Source organism: Lagenorhynchus albirostris, chromosome 16, assembly GCF_949774975.1.
Source record: "Lagenorhynchus albirostris chromosome 16, mLagAlb1.1, whole genome shotgun sequence".
In the NCBI taxonomy this organism is placed as follows: Eukaryota; Metazoa; Chordata; class Mammalia; order Artiodactyla; family Delphinidae; genus Lagenorhynchus; species Lagenorhynchus albirostris.
In genome coordinates, this window is record NC_083110.1 from 18,992,188 (window position 1) to 19,010,013 (window position 17,826).

Below are 17,826 nucleotides of genomic sequence, written 5' to 3' on the forward strand. Positions count from 1 at the left end.
GTAAAAATAAATGTCAGACAGAATTATTCTCCTTTATGTTAAAGTATTTCTCATTGACATTACTGTATAATGTTTCCAGTGATTCAAGGCTCTACAAAGTAAAACAAACCAATTCTTTACAGGAGAATATTCATGCAAAAGGCAATAATAATAGCCTATAATTACTCTAACACAATGTCCAAGAGAAAGAAAGAGAGCCATCATTTAGAGCACAGAAAAATAAGTCCTCCTCCCTGATACAATATTTATTTCAAATATAGAATGAATGCCTTCTTAAAGTTATAAATTGGAAGACCTTTTCAAAATCTTAAGTGATCTACATATCTCATATTTTATATTTTCAATTATTTGCTATATATTTATGTATATTTTTAACACATAAGGGAAAGAGAATTAGGTAGTTTTATCAAGTAAAGCAAAAGTCACCTTTCTCTGCTCTTATAGTTTAAATCATAAGACATAAAACTGCTTTTAAAAGGAAGAAACATAAAACTCACCAATATTTCTTATTCCCTTTGCTGTGTGGGCTAAAACATTTAAATTGCTAATATCGTTAACACATTGTGTTAGAATATAAACGCTTCACCTCAGAAAGTAAAACAAACCATGTGCAAAGAGATTCTGTATTTACCAAACCAAAGGATGTAAGGCATAGAACATATGAATTTCATACGTTTATGCTTCCAAAAAGGCTTTAATTCTGAAGTTCCAGCTGAATAGACGAATGGTGAGCTTCTATCCTTCTCTCTGCTCATTTGCTATTTCATCCCTCAGGATTGCATCTTGGAAAAGGAAGGTGGGGCAAAAGGGTTTCTTAGATACAAGCTTGCGTCCAGTGGGAGGTACACAGATAGTGAGAATAAAAGCACCCCGACTTCCAAACAGTTCGTCATCTGCCATCACTCTACAGTTGCCTCATCCGAGGACTCTCAGATGAATGCAACATGATTTCTACATGAATACTCATGAGGGCTCTTTTCTTTTTCCTTCACTTGGACAGCCTTTATTGCCCAGTCATTACTTAGGATACCCTGGATATAAGGAAAGCTGAGAGCTCAGTGTTTTACCGGAAACCCCTTTACATCTACACACTCCTCCATATTTTAGGTTAACTTCTTTTGAAATGCAATTCTTGTATTTTCTTTCTTCCTTTTAATTTTATTGAAGCATAGCTAGGATAACTCTTGAGTGCAGCAGGCCACGCTTAAAATGGTTAGAGTGATAAAATGCCTGAGGAAACTGGCCCATTAGCAGACAAGTAGGCTTAGCTTGCTGGTTTGGCCAAGATTCTGAGAACATACAGATAGTGTAGAAAAATAAAACCAGAAGAACTGCTGGTTGTGGTATTAACTACATAGGATAAGCCAGCCCAGCCCTTTCCCTGTTTATATCTCAACTCCTAGCAAGTTTCTTCAGTTTCTCTCAGAGCTGAATGTCTGCTGTCACCATGTCCACTCCTACTTTATTATCATTCCTTCAGATCTTTTTTCTTTCATCTTTCTGCCTTGCTGTCCATCTTCCTGTTCTCCTCACCTCTTCTATCTTAGGCTACCCTAGTTCAAAATTCTCCACTGTAGGTATTGGTATATCCTTCATACCAGGACAGTGCCTGATATTCTACAGATGTTCAGTAAATGAACCCAAAAAAAGTTATAGAAAAGCCTACAATCTAGTACATCATTTTTTCAAGTGAAAATTGACACTGCATTGTATCTTAAAATATAAAATTTGATGAGGATAGATAAACAACCCTGGTATATTTCTGAATAAGTAGTTTAAAGAATATTAGTGCTTAAAGCAGCATTACTTTTCTCTAGGTATTTTCAGTTTTTTAACTGTATTAATAGTAACATTACAGTTGGTACACACTTAGAAATCACTATTTTTTGACAAAGATGAAGTTTTGTATTTCTTATTTGAGGAAGAGTTATCATTTTTATCTTTTTCCCATAAATTTTCAGCAACTTTTAAAAATGCATCTTAAGTGACCATAGAAGATACAATTATCTAGAAAGTTTTACCTAGAACTTGTCTCCTGTTCAAACGAGGGAAAAGAATTAGATGTTCTCAAGTGTTATGTAAACCATGAAATGTAGAAACTAAGTTTAGCCAAGATACTGCTTGGACAGAATTTACCTGAGGTGAGAAAAGGAAAGGGGGGAGCATTATTCATGAAGAAAACATTAAATATTCTAACTTCCAAATATCATGAAGAGAAAACTTTCACAACCCTAGTAAATCCTAGTGGGTCTGCAGGTTAAGATGGTAAATTGTCACCTATATATAACTTTTCTTCTTCTCCAAGCATCACTGAAAATACAGATGAGTTGTCTTTTCTTTTTTCTTTTTTTTTTCTTCTTCTTCTAAAAACCTAAACCTATTAGGATGCAGAGGACAAAATATGAGAAGAGGCAACAGCAAGAAATATTAGGAAACTAGGAAGCAGATAGCAAGTGGGAAATACTACAGTCAATCCAAGGAAGTCAGAGTCTAAATCAGCAGTGGGAAAACTAAGCATCAAACTGATTTAAACAGAAAGATACGTATGACTGAAATTTGGGGTGAAAGGAGAGACCAAAAGTAGCAGTTTGATTCCATCCCCTGTTCTACACCACTGAATATCTGCCTCTCTCTCATCCCAGGAAAAGTCTGGAGATTACTCCCTGAAGAGAATAAAGTAGAGTCTTTGCGTTAGAGGTTTTTAGACTTATTTAAAGGGTATAGTACCTTTTACTGACAACAGGGGTATTAAGTGAACATCCGAATTCTTAATACTAAATGTAGAGACTACCAGCGACTCCACGCTCCACATCTCTGCTCCCAGAACCCTTACATTTCAGGCAGGAATTTGGAAGATGCTTCTCTGGGAAACTAATCAGTGCAAGGGGGAAAGGCTTGCTTTCCTCTAGCAAGCCTTAAGTCCTTCAGTCTGATTCTGGAAAGTCCCAGAGGCTGAAGAAAAGGAATGCTGAATTATGAGAAGATGTCACAGGTTCAGTGTAATAATGTGACATAGCTTATGTGACTGTGTGGATGGTCCTTCACCAAGGAGAAATCATGTTGAAAACACTAAAGCCTTACTTTTCTGCCCTGGAATGAGTGTATCACAATAGTAGTGACAGAAATACACAAAGAACCAGAGTAAAACCTGCTCTACCTCTCCCGTTTAGGCTGGAAGAAGCACTCAATGGCTGGTGAGCCAAGGGGCTTGTGTCAAGGCTCAGAAATGGTTACGTCAAGTTTTACAGAAGTAATTTTTCCAGCCCCTGGTACAATACTTTCTAGGAATTTATCAAGATCCTATTAGCTACATATATACACTACCAAATGTAAAACAGATAGCTAGTGGGAAGCAGCCACACAGCACAAGGAGATCAGCTCGGTGCTTTGTGACCACCTAGAGGGGTGGGATAGGGAGGGTGGGAGGGAGACACAAGAGGGAGGGGATATGGGGATATATGTATATGTATAGCTGATTCACTTTGTTGTACAGCAGAAACTAACACAACACTGTAAAACAATTATACTCCAATAAAGATGTTAAAAAAAAAAAGATCCTACTAGCCTCTATCAGAATTGTCAGAGCCTGTCTAATTATTTGGGTCTCTCAGTTGTGGCTAGACCCCCATGGGTTGAGTCTCTGCTGGCATTGCCATCCAAAAGTGCCTGTCCTTCCTACCACATGTCATACTTAGATTTATTTTTTTCTACCATGCCACCATCCTGATTACAATTCTTGAATAGTTCCCTATTTTCTACTTCATTTAAAAAAATAAACAAAAAACCTGTCCATTTTCTAATGACTTATATAAGCTATCACTTTCTTCATGCCCATCTAACTTCTTCCTGTATATATAGTTTTCTGAGAGCCCCCAAATGGATCTAACACGTTCCTACTTCCCAGCCTCCATCCTGGGGGTTTTATCACTTATATCATCTCACTCCGCAATTCAATCCCCATATCTCACTCAAAGTCAAATACAAACTTCACTTGTTCAGGTTTCCTTCTCTGCTTACTCTGGTCTCCATTGCTAATCCCTCTCTTCCGAAGTCCCAATGTATTTACAGCTAGAAGCATACAATTATTCTTATTTTTAATGTGTCATTTTTGTTTCTTCTTGAAGACAGGACTGGTTCTTGTTCTGTGTTTAGCACGAGGGTGAAGATTTGTAATACAATGAGTAGGTACCCAGATTCTGAAATTGAACCAGCTCCAATTCAGAGTCCTTTGTGTGTCCTGGAGCAATTTACCTGACCTCTATGAATCTCAGTTTAACAACAAATTAGAGAATATAATAGTCAAACTGTCCTGAAAATAAAAACGAGAAAACATGTATATTCATCATAGTACAGTACAGAGTAAGCATTCAAAGTTTACTATTATGCCTCTTATTAATAATAAAATAGTAGTTAAAGAAAATGAGAAAACAGAGCATTCAGTGGCACTTTAGAGAATATAATTTATTATTTTTTCTCATTTAAAAAATATACAGCTATGTGTGGGACACAGACTGTATGCCTACCAACTGATCGACTACTTGTTGATAAATATTATACTGGCAGCTCCCACTGCAAACAAACTAAAACACCTCCAATGAGATAAATGTGATGTGGGCAGAATTAAGGAATAATCTATAAATAAAACTGCTAAACTTAAACCTCAGTAGAACATTGCAGTGTCTGAGAAAAACTCTTAAAACAATTGGAAGTGAAAATAAGAACAAGGTTTCCTCCATTTTAAAACAATTTGAGATTTATCAGTTTATATGAACTGAAATTAAACTGAATGTGGGTGCAGTTCGAGTGTAAAAGATTGTCAGAAACTGAAATTCAATTTTGCTCCCCTACCTTTACTACAGTTTGAACACACAGTATTCCTGTTCTGCGGCTGCCTTTGGCAGCAACACCTATAGGTTGTGAGAACGTTGGACTGATTAGTTTTTGCAAAACATGACACATGTCTTATTTTCCAATGAGTTATCACTCTGTGGAGTTGTGAATCTTCTTTTAACACACTAGTTACAGATTACAACACTCTCAAAGTCACTGAGCATCCTTTCCAAAGTCATATTTCAGCATCCCTTCCAACTTGATTCAAAGTATGTCAACAGCAAAACATTAATTCCTTTGGGAGGGAAACAGATATAGAGTAGGGAAAACTAAAGTCTATATCTTTATCACCTGTTGGTGACATATCCTTACCTTTCCACCTTTTGTTCTACTCTCCAACCTTATTTCCCTTCTGTCCCAGTCTGGGTCCAGTCAGTTATTTCAATATATTCTTTCTAGTAGTTTCAATTCTCTCATCCCCCTGAATTCTACTGAAAATTCCTTAACATCCTAGGACTTCAGGTAAGTCTAATTCACTAGTTCTCTCAAAACAGGTGAGGAGAATCTATTCACTCTGCTAATTAATGTATTAGGTTTTGAACTGGTGACTAACTCTAAGTAAATGACTGAATGAATAATCTTTTAGGTTAACTACTTTTTTTTTTTGCAGTACGCGGGGCCTCTCATTGTTGTCGCCTCTCCCGTTGCGGAGCACAGGCTCCAGACGCACAGGCTCAGCGGCCATGGTTCACGGGCACGGCATGTGGGATCTTCCCAGACCGGGGCACGAACCTGTGTCCCCTGCATTGGCAGGCAGACTCTCAACCACTGTGCCACCAGAGAAGCCCAGGTTAACTACCATTTATATCCCCATATCTGTTTCTGTTTTGCTACCCAAGCTCTCACTCCACTTTTGCCTTTTCAAGGCTTCACATATTCCACAGTTGACATCACTTAGCAAGTAGAATCTATTAGGCATATACTTCCTTAAATTCCCTCCGTTTATTCATACATTTCCTTCCTCTTTTAGAAAGAGATGTTTCCTCCGCTTTCCCATGGTTCCTAGAAAAAGTATTCCTATATGTCTGTTGAATGATAGATTTTGTTGTTGCTGTTTGTACTTATAGTAGTATTGTACTTACACTTTTTAAAACTACTAAGCTTGCTACATTTACACATTAGAAATACTGATAATACCTAGCATGTTTCATAAAATGATTGAATTTTTATATTCACGCCACATTTCTTCTCTATATTTTTCTCATTTTCTAACTTCTAGCCCTCCACATTAATTTAATCTATTAATATGAAAATTTTATTTTAGAGATCCCTTATAAATATTAAAAGGCACTATACGCATTCTTTATGTAGCAAAGTATAGGATTAATACTTCTAAATTTTCCCTGAATATAAAAATAGACCATTTAACTCTGATCTCACTTACATGTTCCCTGTGTAATGTTGCTACTTCACACAGTCCTGTGTTGTCGTCATTGTTCCACCAAAGCTTATTTGAATAGACCAGCATGGTTTCTGATTTATTTGCTCACCATTTCTTCTTGCATCTTAATTCTTCTCTAAAGGTAGCCTTTTCTGGTTATGTAATTTGAAATTCATCAGTTTAATAGGTCATAGACTTGAAGTCACTATTTCTTAAAGACCTTTATTTGACCTAGACTCCAAGGAAAATAATTTTGATGTTCCCTCAGGCTGCTGCATAGAAATATTTCTAGTTTCCTTTTTAGAGGCACAGCTCTAGGCTTTTCCAAGGACCTCATCTCTAGCTCCCCAGACTATGTGTCTCCTCTTAATGCCATGTGGGCATTAAAATTAAAATCTTTGTGTTCAACATTTAGGATCTATATATGGGTTAAAGAATAAACACAACAAGTTGGTGTCAAGAGCTTAAATTTATGTTACTCCACTGTTTTTTGTTTGTTTGGGTATTTGCTTATTCCTGGCTCCTTCTGAGTTCAAGTTGTTTTTTTCTTTTTAGTTAATTAATTGAAATTGTTAAATGTCTTAATTCATTCAACACATTATTGTATACTATACATATATATGCATATGAATATGCTATAGTATGTGCAACTACATATATGTATATATATATGTATTCTATTTAGGCTGTTATAAGTTCTGGGTATAAAAAAAATAAGTCAAATTTCATATTTTCACACCATTTATGCTCCATTAGGGATATGGAGGAAGAGCATATGTAAACAAATGAACTAGGTAATCCAAGAAGTGCTAACTGTAAAGTAGAAAGTAACAGGATGTTGTAACATAGAGAGACAGGCTAGGGGGAGTCTTTATGCTATTTGGCCAGGAAAGGCTTCTATGATGGACATTCTAGCTAAGATTAGAAGATACACCATGTAAACTCATGCAGGTTAATCCTTATATCTGTTTTTGTTTCTTTCTTTCTTTCCCTATTTCTCAGTGTTTATGCTCTACCCTTTTGTCTCATTTTTGGCTACAGCTATTGAATAAAAGTTGAATAACTTTTACAGTTTCATTCTATCCCTCCCCATTTCCCCTGTCCCTTCAACCTAGAATATATTCAAGTTATTCAGAAATCTCTAAATCGTCTTGATCATTTGCCTCCTTTAAGTTACTACTTTGAGTATCTTTGTTTTATCATCTGCTCTTTTCTCATCTACTTCGTAATGAATTAATTAGGCTTTTTAATCTCTCACCTAAAATTTAGTGAAGCTACTCAAACAAAAGTAACCATAAATTGAGAATTGCCAAAACTATACTATCTTTTCAATCTTTACACTAATTAAGATCTCTTCAAGTAAAACACTTAATTGATAACTCACTGAAACTTCCTTAACTCTGGCCCAAGAATCGTTCTTTGCATATTACACAATTTCTTATTAAGTGCTCTGTCTTTATGGGATTCTATCTCCTCTGACCACTTCTTAAAAGCTTTTTTTTCTCATGGCTTTGTCCTTGATTGTTTTTCCTTCTAACTTTAGATTCTGCCTATATATATACTCTTTATACAATATGGTGAGAAAGATTAAGAGAACTCTCATTGACACATTTATCAAACTGATGTTAAAACATAGTTCTTAGTTCAGGTTTCTTTCCACGATGTGTTGTTTCCCATATAAATATATGGGTACTTCATGTATGTCTAAACTCTAATTCAACTTTCTACTGGAAATATGTTTCCTTCATGTGTGTTTCCTATCTAGGTTAATTGTATCAGTGTCATAAACATTTTATTAATCTTCACTTTCAGAATAAACCAATAGAATAAGCATGGGTGATTTAGTTATTTAGAAGAATGTAAATGTTACATTAACTATCAATATAAAAGAGGTATACTAGAAAGAAGTTGGGTTACAAATGAGATGTAGAAGAGGAAGCAGTAACAGGCAAAAGAAAGAGTAAGAGTGGGTATTTCTTCAACATACAGAGTGAGAAGTTGAGATATAACTAATATACATATAGCGAGAAACACTTTATGGATAACATAATATTATCAAGGTCTATAAATATAAGTAATAAAATATATAAATTCATGAAACCAAGGAAAAGATAGAAGAAGAGATGAACAGTCATATAAATGACCTACATTCTCATTTGCAGGAAAAGCCAATAAACCATATCTCAGAAAGTGTATTGTTTAGAGATATAGAGATAACCACATGGAATGAAATCATAAGGTTAAAAGTACATGCCTCCCCTTTGTGGAGGTAAGGATGTTTCTCATAAATTTTTATTATTTAATTGGTTCCACTTTGCTATTTCTCTCTCCATATACATATAATATGTAGAATATAGTATTGCTATATATAATATATTGGTATTTTTTACATATGAGGAAAACATACGTGCATGTGTGTGTGTGTGTTTAGTGTTGTCTGGGTCAAATTTCCTAGGAATATGGTAACGCCTTTCTACATGTAAATTTAAGTTTAGTATTATGTATGGAAAACTTTCTTGGTTTATACTTTTAAATATTGGCTGTTTTATTATTTCTTTTTTTTTCAAAGTGTCTAACATATGTCTATCAGATCTCCTTTGCCTCTTCTCCATTTCAAGCTATTTTTCTCTGAGCCTTTTCTTATTTTTTTTTTAAATCTTTATCTCACAGTCATTCTCTTGGTTAATCCCCTGCTTGTCCTCCCCTTATGGAATTTTTATCTGAATCTATTTTCCTTTGGACACTTTATAATTTTTTTTATTTTTTAGATATTTTTGTCCTTTAATTTTTTTCCCTAAGTTTTATTAACTCATTGCATTCCTCATTTCATTTTTTCATTTTTTTTTTAAATTTATCTTCTTAGTTTTTGATCTTCTGAGTCCAGGTTTTAAAAACATGTATCTTCAACTCTTAGTTTTTGAAATTCACTGTAGTTTGGAGTGTTGTGTTATAGTTTTATTGTTGTTTTGTATTTGTTTTCTAGATGGAAGGTTTTCATCAGTTGAATTGTTTTGATTCTCACTTTTTTCAGCTTTATTGAGGCATAATTGACAAAACTGTAATATATTTTTAGTGTACAATGTGATGATTTGATATATGTATACAATGTGAAATGATTACCACAATCAAGTTAATTAACACATCCGTTACCTTACATAATTACCTTTTTTGCATGAGAACTCTTAAGATCTACTCTTAGCAAATTTCAAGTATTAATAGCTGTGCTCAATATGCTATATATTAGATCCCCATAACTTACTCATCTTATAACTGAAAGTTTGTAATCTTTGATCAGCATTTCTCTACTCCCGCCCTCCAGTCCCCACCATTCTATTCTCTGTTTGACTTTTTTTTTTTTTTTTTAAAGATTCCACATGTAAGTGATACCATCCAGTACTGGTCTTTCTCTGTCTAGCTTATTTCACTTAGCATAAGGCTCTCCAGGGTCATCCATGTGTCACAAATGAGTAGGGTTTCCTTTATTATTTAAATTTATCATATACACAAATTTACTTTTTATATATGACATTTTCTCTATCTATTCATTCACTGATAGACACTAAGACTGTTTCCATATCTTGACTATTGTGAGTAATGCTGCAGTGAACCTGGGAATACCAATAACTCCTAAAGATAATTATTTCATTTCCTTTGCATATGTACCCAGAAACACATTCATTTTCTATATCTCATTACGTAGCTTTGCATGTCATCGGTCTGAATCTCTTTGATTTTAGACAGGGCTCCTGGACCAAGAATACTCTCTTTAATCATTACTGTGAAGTATACTTTCTTTAATGGATAACATTTTTGGTGGTGGTGGGGAAAGGGAGGGGTTGACATATATTGTGATTCTCTTTCATTTCTCTAGGTTCCTTCTTATTTCCTATCTATGTCCTTTTCGATCACTGACATACCTTCAGTGTCACTTGTCCTGTATTTTCCTTTTTTTTCTCAAAAGTGACATTTCCCAAATCCAGACCCATTCAATTGTAAGCTAAATCTCTATAGTTAATGTTGTAAAATGACAAGTCCCAGACCTGTGGTTCAGTATTTTAGCACTTAGCATCAGGTGTTCTCATTTTGGTCCAATTTTCTTTTGTGCTTTATCTATTGCTTTATCTATCACATTCCTCCCATTTCTACTAGGTGTTTTAATTTTCTCAATGCCTGCTTTCCAGATCCACAGGTTTATGTTGATGACAGAGTACCAGCAGTAGCTCTGTTGGAATCTGGTGTTTATTTCTCTACTTAAAGGTAGTACTTTGAAACTCACACTATTTTCTGTATCTTAATAATGTTGAAAGCTGACATCACTTAGGGTTTTATTTGTGCTTCTTTTTAGTCTTAACTTTTGGGAAAGTTTGCATGAAATGATTTAAGTTTAGTCAACTTCCACTCTCCTAGGACTAACTTGAAGCAAAATTATAAATTATTTAAAATACCTATATACTTATCATAGAAAATTAACAAATTATAGAAAAGTAAAAGTAATTAACTTACCCACCACTAAACTACCAAAACATAGTCAGTATTTAATATCACTGTAGTATAGTTTGTTTCTTATACACAGGCACATTCATGTCTATGTTTTATATATATATAAAATATACGTGTGGAGTAGAGGGGGAGAAGTTTCTCAGAATCTTTGTAGAGACTGAGCAATAGGTTAAAACTGAATTCTGTGTATGAGGAAATGGTAAGACATTTAAAAGTCATGGTAGGGGGTTAGAAAAAAATGGCAAGAACCAAGAGGGGCAAACATAAACTGATATCTAACAGGCATTCTTTATGAAATTGTATATATAACATACAGATATAGATATTAAAAGTCTGTGAAAGTTTTTAGTTTATATATAGTGCCAAATTACCACAAGGCTTATATCAATATATGCTTTCATTACCATACCTTCTCTGTAAAGGGCTATTTTAAAAGTTTTGGCCAGTTTTACAGAATTAAAAGGTACGTTATTTAAAATATTTTACGTTAAAATATTTTCACATACTTATGCCTCATATCTTTTATGGGGAGAAATTGGTGAGCTATCTGCTCATATTTTTTGCCCATTCTTCTACTAGGACATTTAAAAAGTTTTTAATGTCTGTAAGTATTCTTTACATACAAATGGCATCCAATTTTTGTTATTTTTTGTTATAGATGTTTACCCAATTATCCATTTATATTTAAGTGTTGTTTAGGACATTCTATTGACATTTTGAAATTTTAATGCCACTCAATTTAATGATCCTTTTTTATGAGTTCTTTGTCTATAATGCTTAGAAAGCTTTCCTCAATCTTAATTTTAATGAAATATTCATGTATATTTTTTCCATTTATTATTATTTTAAAATTACATTTATTTCATTACTCCATCTAAAAGTTATTTTTGTGCTTAATGTATAGGGACATAAATAAATAGTTTTGTAATTATACTGGGTCTGCTTCAGAGTATTCTTCTGTACTGTGGCTTTTATAATTACATCAAGACTAAATTATTTTAATTGTTGTAGTTTTGTACATTTTAGTAACTGGTACTGCTCTTTGGCTAGCTCTGTAAAATAATATTTTGAAGCTATAAGAAACATGTTTATTACTTCTAGAATATACAATGTATGATTCCTTTGTGTATATCATTAAGTCACTGTAATTTCAAATATATCTAGTTGATATCTCAGTATGTAGCTAAGAAAATCAATCATTCGGATAGCTCCAATAGAGATCATAACTTGATTTACCACTTTCTTTGTAATAAAAAAAAGGAAAAAAAGCTAATACGATACACAGAGAAGGTTCCTGATAGTGAGGACATAAATTGGTTTCTAAAATTATTCCTCAGCAGTTTATGAGAAACTCTGCCACATTTATTTACCAAAACCTCTAGAAGAACCTACGTACAACTTTCTAATTCTTTATTATTTGCTTTTCCCATACCACTTAATTTTTAGCACCTGACACTCAGAGAAACTTAAGGTTTCACTAATGTGACAAATGTTTCTAACATTATAAATTTACACATCATTTCCCACATAATTACCTTGTGAAGTCTGTCATCTCCATCATGATCATACACATCTTCTTGGCAAGAACAATGATATCGTTGCTCGTATCATCCCATATCTCAATCTCAGCATCCAGCTTACTCTTTACTTTCTTGAAATCAGCAACTTGCTCAGCTATCTTTTCCTTTTCTGCCTCAGGCAACTGAGTCATCTTAGCCTAAAACAGGTGATAATTAGATTTAGAATCATTCCACTAGGTCAAAATACATTTTAGGAAAAAAGCGATCATTATAGGATGTTCATAAAACTTGTTCATTTAAGAATAGAGACATATCATTGTTTTTTTAAAGTCATATAAAAACTTTCCAGGTTTAACTTTTCATATAAATATCTATTGAATATAATTGTTTGCTCTAGAACTACGTTAAATTTAATACAAAAGTATAATTTAATATCTGACATATTTAAATCTACTCCTTAATATAAGTGTATGACTTCTCACATTTCTAAAGTATTAAAATTTTAACTTAATTCAAACTTAATGTAATTCCTCACATACGTTAGAAAAGCATATACCTTATTTAATTTTATTAATAGTATGCTTCAAAAGGTAGAAGTATAACAAACTATAGCTTGAAATGAGACTGTTTATCGATGTATGTATATACATTGATAGATCCTTATGTAAACGATGAATACACACTGGTAAACAGTATACATTTATAAATTGTATGTATACAGACAAGCACATATATAAAATCCTAAGGATTAATGTGTATATGGTGCATATAAACATATTCAAGTGTGTATGTGTATTACAAACTATCTGGGGAAGAATAAAAATGTTATGGGCAGGGTTTATTAAGTCAGCCCTCCCTAATTAGCATCCTGAGTTTTGAGGTGCTTTTTTCTTATACACAGTAAACTTAATGCACTGGCATAGTACTATTCTTTGTATATGTCATATTTTGAACAGTATGCAAACTTGCTTCTTGCACTTGCAATTTAAAATGTGGGATGGTAGAAAACTATACCCCTAAAGTATCATATTCACAACCATAGCACCTGGGACCTAAGACTTTTTGTCAAATAAAAAAGAACTTTGGGGCTTCCCTGGTGGCGCAGTGGTTGCGAGTCCGCCTGCAGGGGACACGGGTTCGTGCCCTGGTCTGGGAAGATCCCACATGCTGCGGAGCGGATGGGCCCATGAGCCAATGGCCACTGAGCCTGCGCATCCGGAGCCTGTGTTCCGCAACGGGAGAGGCCACAACAGTGAGAGGCCCACGTACCGCAAAAAACAAACAAACAACAACAAAAAAGTCCGTACATAATCCAATAGTAGAAGAAGTAAATAGGTTTGAGAAGGAACATTTAAAAAGGATAAATCATATAAGTGGAATTTACTTATTTGATTATTCACAGGGAACATGTGATACCTACAATGCCTATATATTAATATATACAGATGCTGATTTCTAGTTCACCTATAAATGGGGAAATTGGAAGAAATCACCTCACAAAGCTTTACAAAAACGTGGTTACTAGGTTCAGAATACTAAAAACACACTTTATTGAGGCAATAGTGTACAAGAGCAATAAAATTAAATATATGAAATGAAGGAATTATAAGAATGGTCAATGGAAAATCCGACCAAAATATAAAAATCAAAGAAGCAATATCAAATATGTTTGATATGTTATTATCTATCATAAGCCTAATTCAGGGTCTAAAATAACTTGACATTTGTAAAATCTCAGGATTAGTTATCCATGCTTCAGTTCTAACCTATTAAAGAAACTAAACGATGAAGCTTTCTGAAGTTTTCTTTAAGCTCCTTAGCATAAGGCTTGATACATATTGAGTTCACAATAAATGATAGTTATTCCACACTGAATAAAAAATAAAAATATATTCACATATCTAGCACTTAAAATTTGCTTTCTTTTCATTATATATTTTATTTTATTTTAAGAACTGAACTAAGCTATGAGACTAAGTCTGTTTTTTTTTTTTTTTTTTTTTTTTTTTGCGGTATGCGGGCCTCTCACCGTTGTGGCCTCTCCCGCTGCGGAGCACAGGCTCCGGACGCGCAGGCTCAGCGGCCATGGCTCACTGGCCTAGCTGCTCCGCGGCATGTGGGATCCTCCCAGACCGGGGCACGAACCCGTGTCCCCTGCATCGGCAGGCGGACTCTCAACCACTGTGCCACCAGGGAAGCCCTAAGTTTTTAATTGATGAGTGTACAGATGACTCTTCCTTAGGAGCTGAAAATAGTTTGTAGTTTCTTTTCTCAGGAAATGTGGCCTATGTGACACATTAAAGGAAGAGCAGCTTTTACTGCTGCTAGTATGTGGCAAAGCATGTACATAAAGACACAACTCTCTTATGTCTGAAATCAATAGTATACAATCCATTAAGAAAGCTGTAAGCTACTAATGCACTAAACTAGCTCTAAAATAGAAATGAATTTTCTCCTTCTTAACTACTGGTCATTATCATTCTCTCCATTTTCATAAAAACGTATTTAAACTTCCAAATGATAATAGCTATAGACCAATTTATTTGGGGTCTCTTTTTACAGCCTTTATCTCAGAGATAATAAATGCATGACTCTGGATCTAAGAAATAATTTTGACGTGTATACTGGCATACAGTGGAAAATTTTTCACTATCCTCATGCTAAAGTTTAAACCATTTAAGAGGTTATCTGGTTAAGTGTATTCCAAGTTCTGTTCCTTGGAATGCCATTGATTCACAATATGACCTTGAGGAAGTCACTTAACTCTCCTGTCTACATTTCCAGACACAGAATGACAATAATTGCAACTGCTATCCACCTACCATGCAGGAAACAGAGTCGATTATTGGATAGCATTGACTGACCCTGTCCTGGACGAGAATCTCATGGGTTGCACTCAGTTTCCTTAATAACATCTCAACTCACGTGGTGAATTACAATTGGCAGATATTTACTTTTGACAAGGTAAGGGCCAAAAGTTGGGCAATAGTTTACAAAACTAAAAGTTCTGGAGAATTCTCTTTTTTTACAAGAGAAACAACAGGGACAAAAAAGCATTAAATTACTGACTGACACCTTTACTGAAGATTTTTAGTGCTTCTGTGAATGATTTATCATACGCCATCAATCAATTGCAATCACTATGAAAATGTCAAAATAGAACTTCAGAGAATACTTGATATTTAGGAATTCTGGGTGAATGTTCCTTGTTGGACTACTTTTTGCTGGATAAGCAAAGAAACTGAGGTACAAAGCTCAAGACAAATCACGTAAGTGGAAGCTCTGATATTTACTGCCAGCTGGCTAAGTGGCTCTGCTGCTGCGCACATATATAGAATACAACTCTGATATAAACAGCTAATAAAGGCTTTTGGAATCCCTGCCATCCAAATGAAATTACATTGTATGTTAACTGATTCGAAAATGTGTTCCAGAAGACAATGAAAATAACATTTATATATGCCAAACACTCTTCTAGGCGCCTTAACATATATTTAAAATTTAATCTTCATAAGAGCCCTCTGAGGTAAGAACACTACTATGCTAAGATTACGAAGCTGAGTCTCTAAAAGGTTAAGTGATTTACTCAAGATTGTAGTGTTAGTAAATAGTAGAACCAGGATGACAACCCAGAAACTCTGACTCGAGTTTTTGTTCTATCACCATGCCTGCAAACAAGAAGAATACTGCCTACCATAGGCCAAAATATCTACATTCTCCTCGCTGATATTTCTCTATCACCTTCTACTTTTGAATGTAATTGTTCTCCAAAATATAGCCACATATCTTTTACAATATAAGTTTCCTTATTTGCAAACTAGAAAAAAATGATATTCACATCATGGGTTATTTTAGATATCAAAAGAATGAATGTATATGAATATACTTTTTAAAATTCTTAAGTGCTATTAAATGCTAACTGTTACTCATACTACGAGATTCAGTTCTTCACTCTATACAGTTAGTGATCCTCAGAATTCTACTTCTCAGGTTATTCTCCTCTCTTCAACAAAAGTTGTGTGTTCCCATTAGCCTATTAGGCATTTTCAAGTATACATATATCATTTATAATTTTAGCTCTAAAACAGAGGTAAGCAGAATTTTTCTGAAAGGGCAAGACAGTACACAGTATACATTTTGCAGGCCGTACCATACCAATCTATTGCATTACTTAACTCCACTGCTGCTGTAATGTGAGAGCAGTCACAGAACCTGTGCTAACAAATGAGCATGGCTGTGTTCCCACACAACTTTATATGGACACTGAAATTTCAATTGCCTATAATTTTCACACATCACAAATACTATTCTGATTACATCTATTCTAATTTTTTTCAACCATTTAAAAATGTAAAAATAAAGCAAACCCCAAAACAACAACAACAAAAAGCCCATAAAAAACCCAAAACAAAACAAAACGAAAACATTCCCAGCTCATGGACTGTACAAAACAGTCAATGGGCCAGATTTGACCAGCTGGCTATAGTTTGCCAATGCTTGCTAAATCCTTTATCTTTATGTTCATTTCTGTCAGTAGTACTACCTGCCATCCAGTCTTGAAATCTCATTTAAAAAATAAAAATTCTCCCCTTTTATCTATCCTGTTCTGATAGGCACAACATTTGTCAATTTTATCACTAACACTTTTACCACATCCATCTCTTTCTTTGTCTTCCTATTACTATCATACAAGTTTGGGTCTTAATTTTCTCTTTTATTTTCAATCCTTTTGTCTTGCCACCATTTGATTCAATCTCTCTGATAGAATTGTGCAATTCTTCAGCTAAAAAACACCTTTCATGTCTCCTTATTGAATAAAGACTACAAATTCCTCAAATATCACCATTAAATTGAATTAAAGTAGAAAATTCACATAGAAAAATGCGCAAATCTTAAATGTACAGTTGAACAACTTTCACAAACTGAGGGAATCCATGTACCTAGCACCCAATTAAGAAAAAAACAGCATCACCCCCAAAAGTCAGTATCTCCCAAGAGCAATCAAATAACTACCTGTATATCTAGAACTATAGATTTTCCTGTTTCTGAACCTTATAAAAATGGAATAATAATATATATACTCTTGTACCTGGCTTTTTATGTCCAACATTTATATATTTGAAATACATCTATATTATTGTATGGAGTTATAGTCTGTTTATCCTCATTGCTCTATACAGAGTATTCCACTGTGTAAACATATACCATTCATTTATCTGTTTTTCTATTAATGGCCTTTTGGGAAGCATAATATTTTTGGCTATTATGAATAGTAAATATTCTTATATTTTTCTTTTGGTGCACTTATGGGTGCGTTCTTCTTCAGTCTACATCTAGGAGTGAAATTACTATGACACAGGCATCACCATGACCTTTGCCCCTACCAGCTTTTCTTTTTATTTATTTATTTATTTATTGGCTGCATTGGGTCTTTGTTGCTGTGCACGGGCTTTCTCTAGTTGTGGTGAGTGGGGGCTACTCTTCATTGAGGTGCGCGGGCTTCTCATTGCGATGCCTTCTCTTTGTTGCAGAGCA

At 34.3% G+C, this 17,826-nt stretch overlaps 1 protein-coding gene across 1 annotated transcript in view; it reads right to left on the reverse strand.

Moving 5' to 3' along the window:
• The window catches only part of CTNNA3 (catenin alpha 3), a 1,656,790-nt gene that overhangs the window by 116,243 nt on the left and 1,522,721 nt on the right, over window positions 1-17,826 (reverse strand). The window contains exon 15 of the mRNA XM_060125436.1: window positions 12,307-12,488. Within this exon, the coding sequence (XP_059981419.1) occupies window positions 12,307-12,488 (182 nt within the window). The remainder of the gene's footprint in view (window positions 1-12,306; window positions 12,489-17,826) is intronic.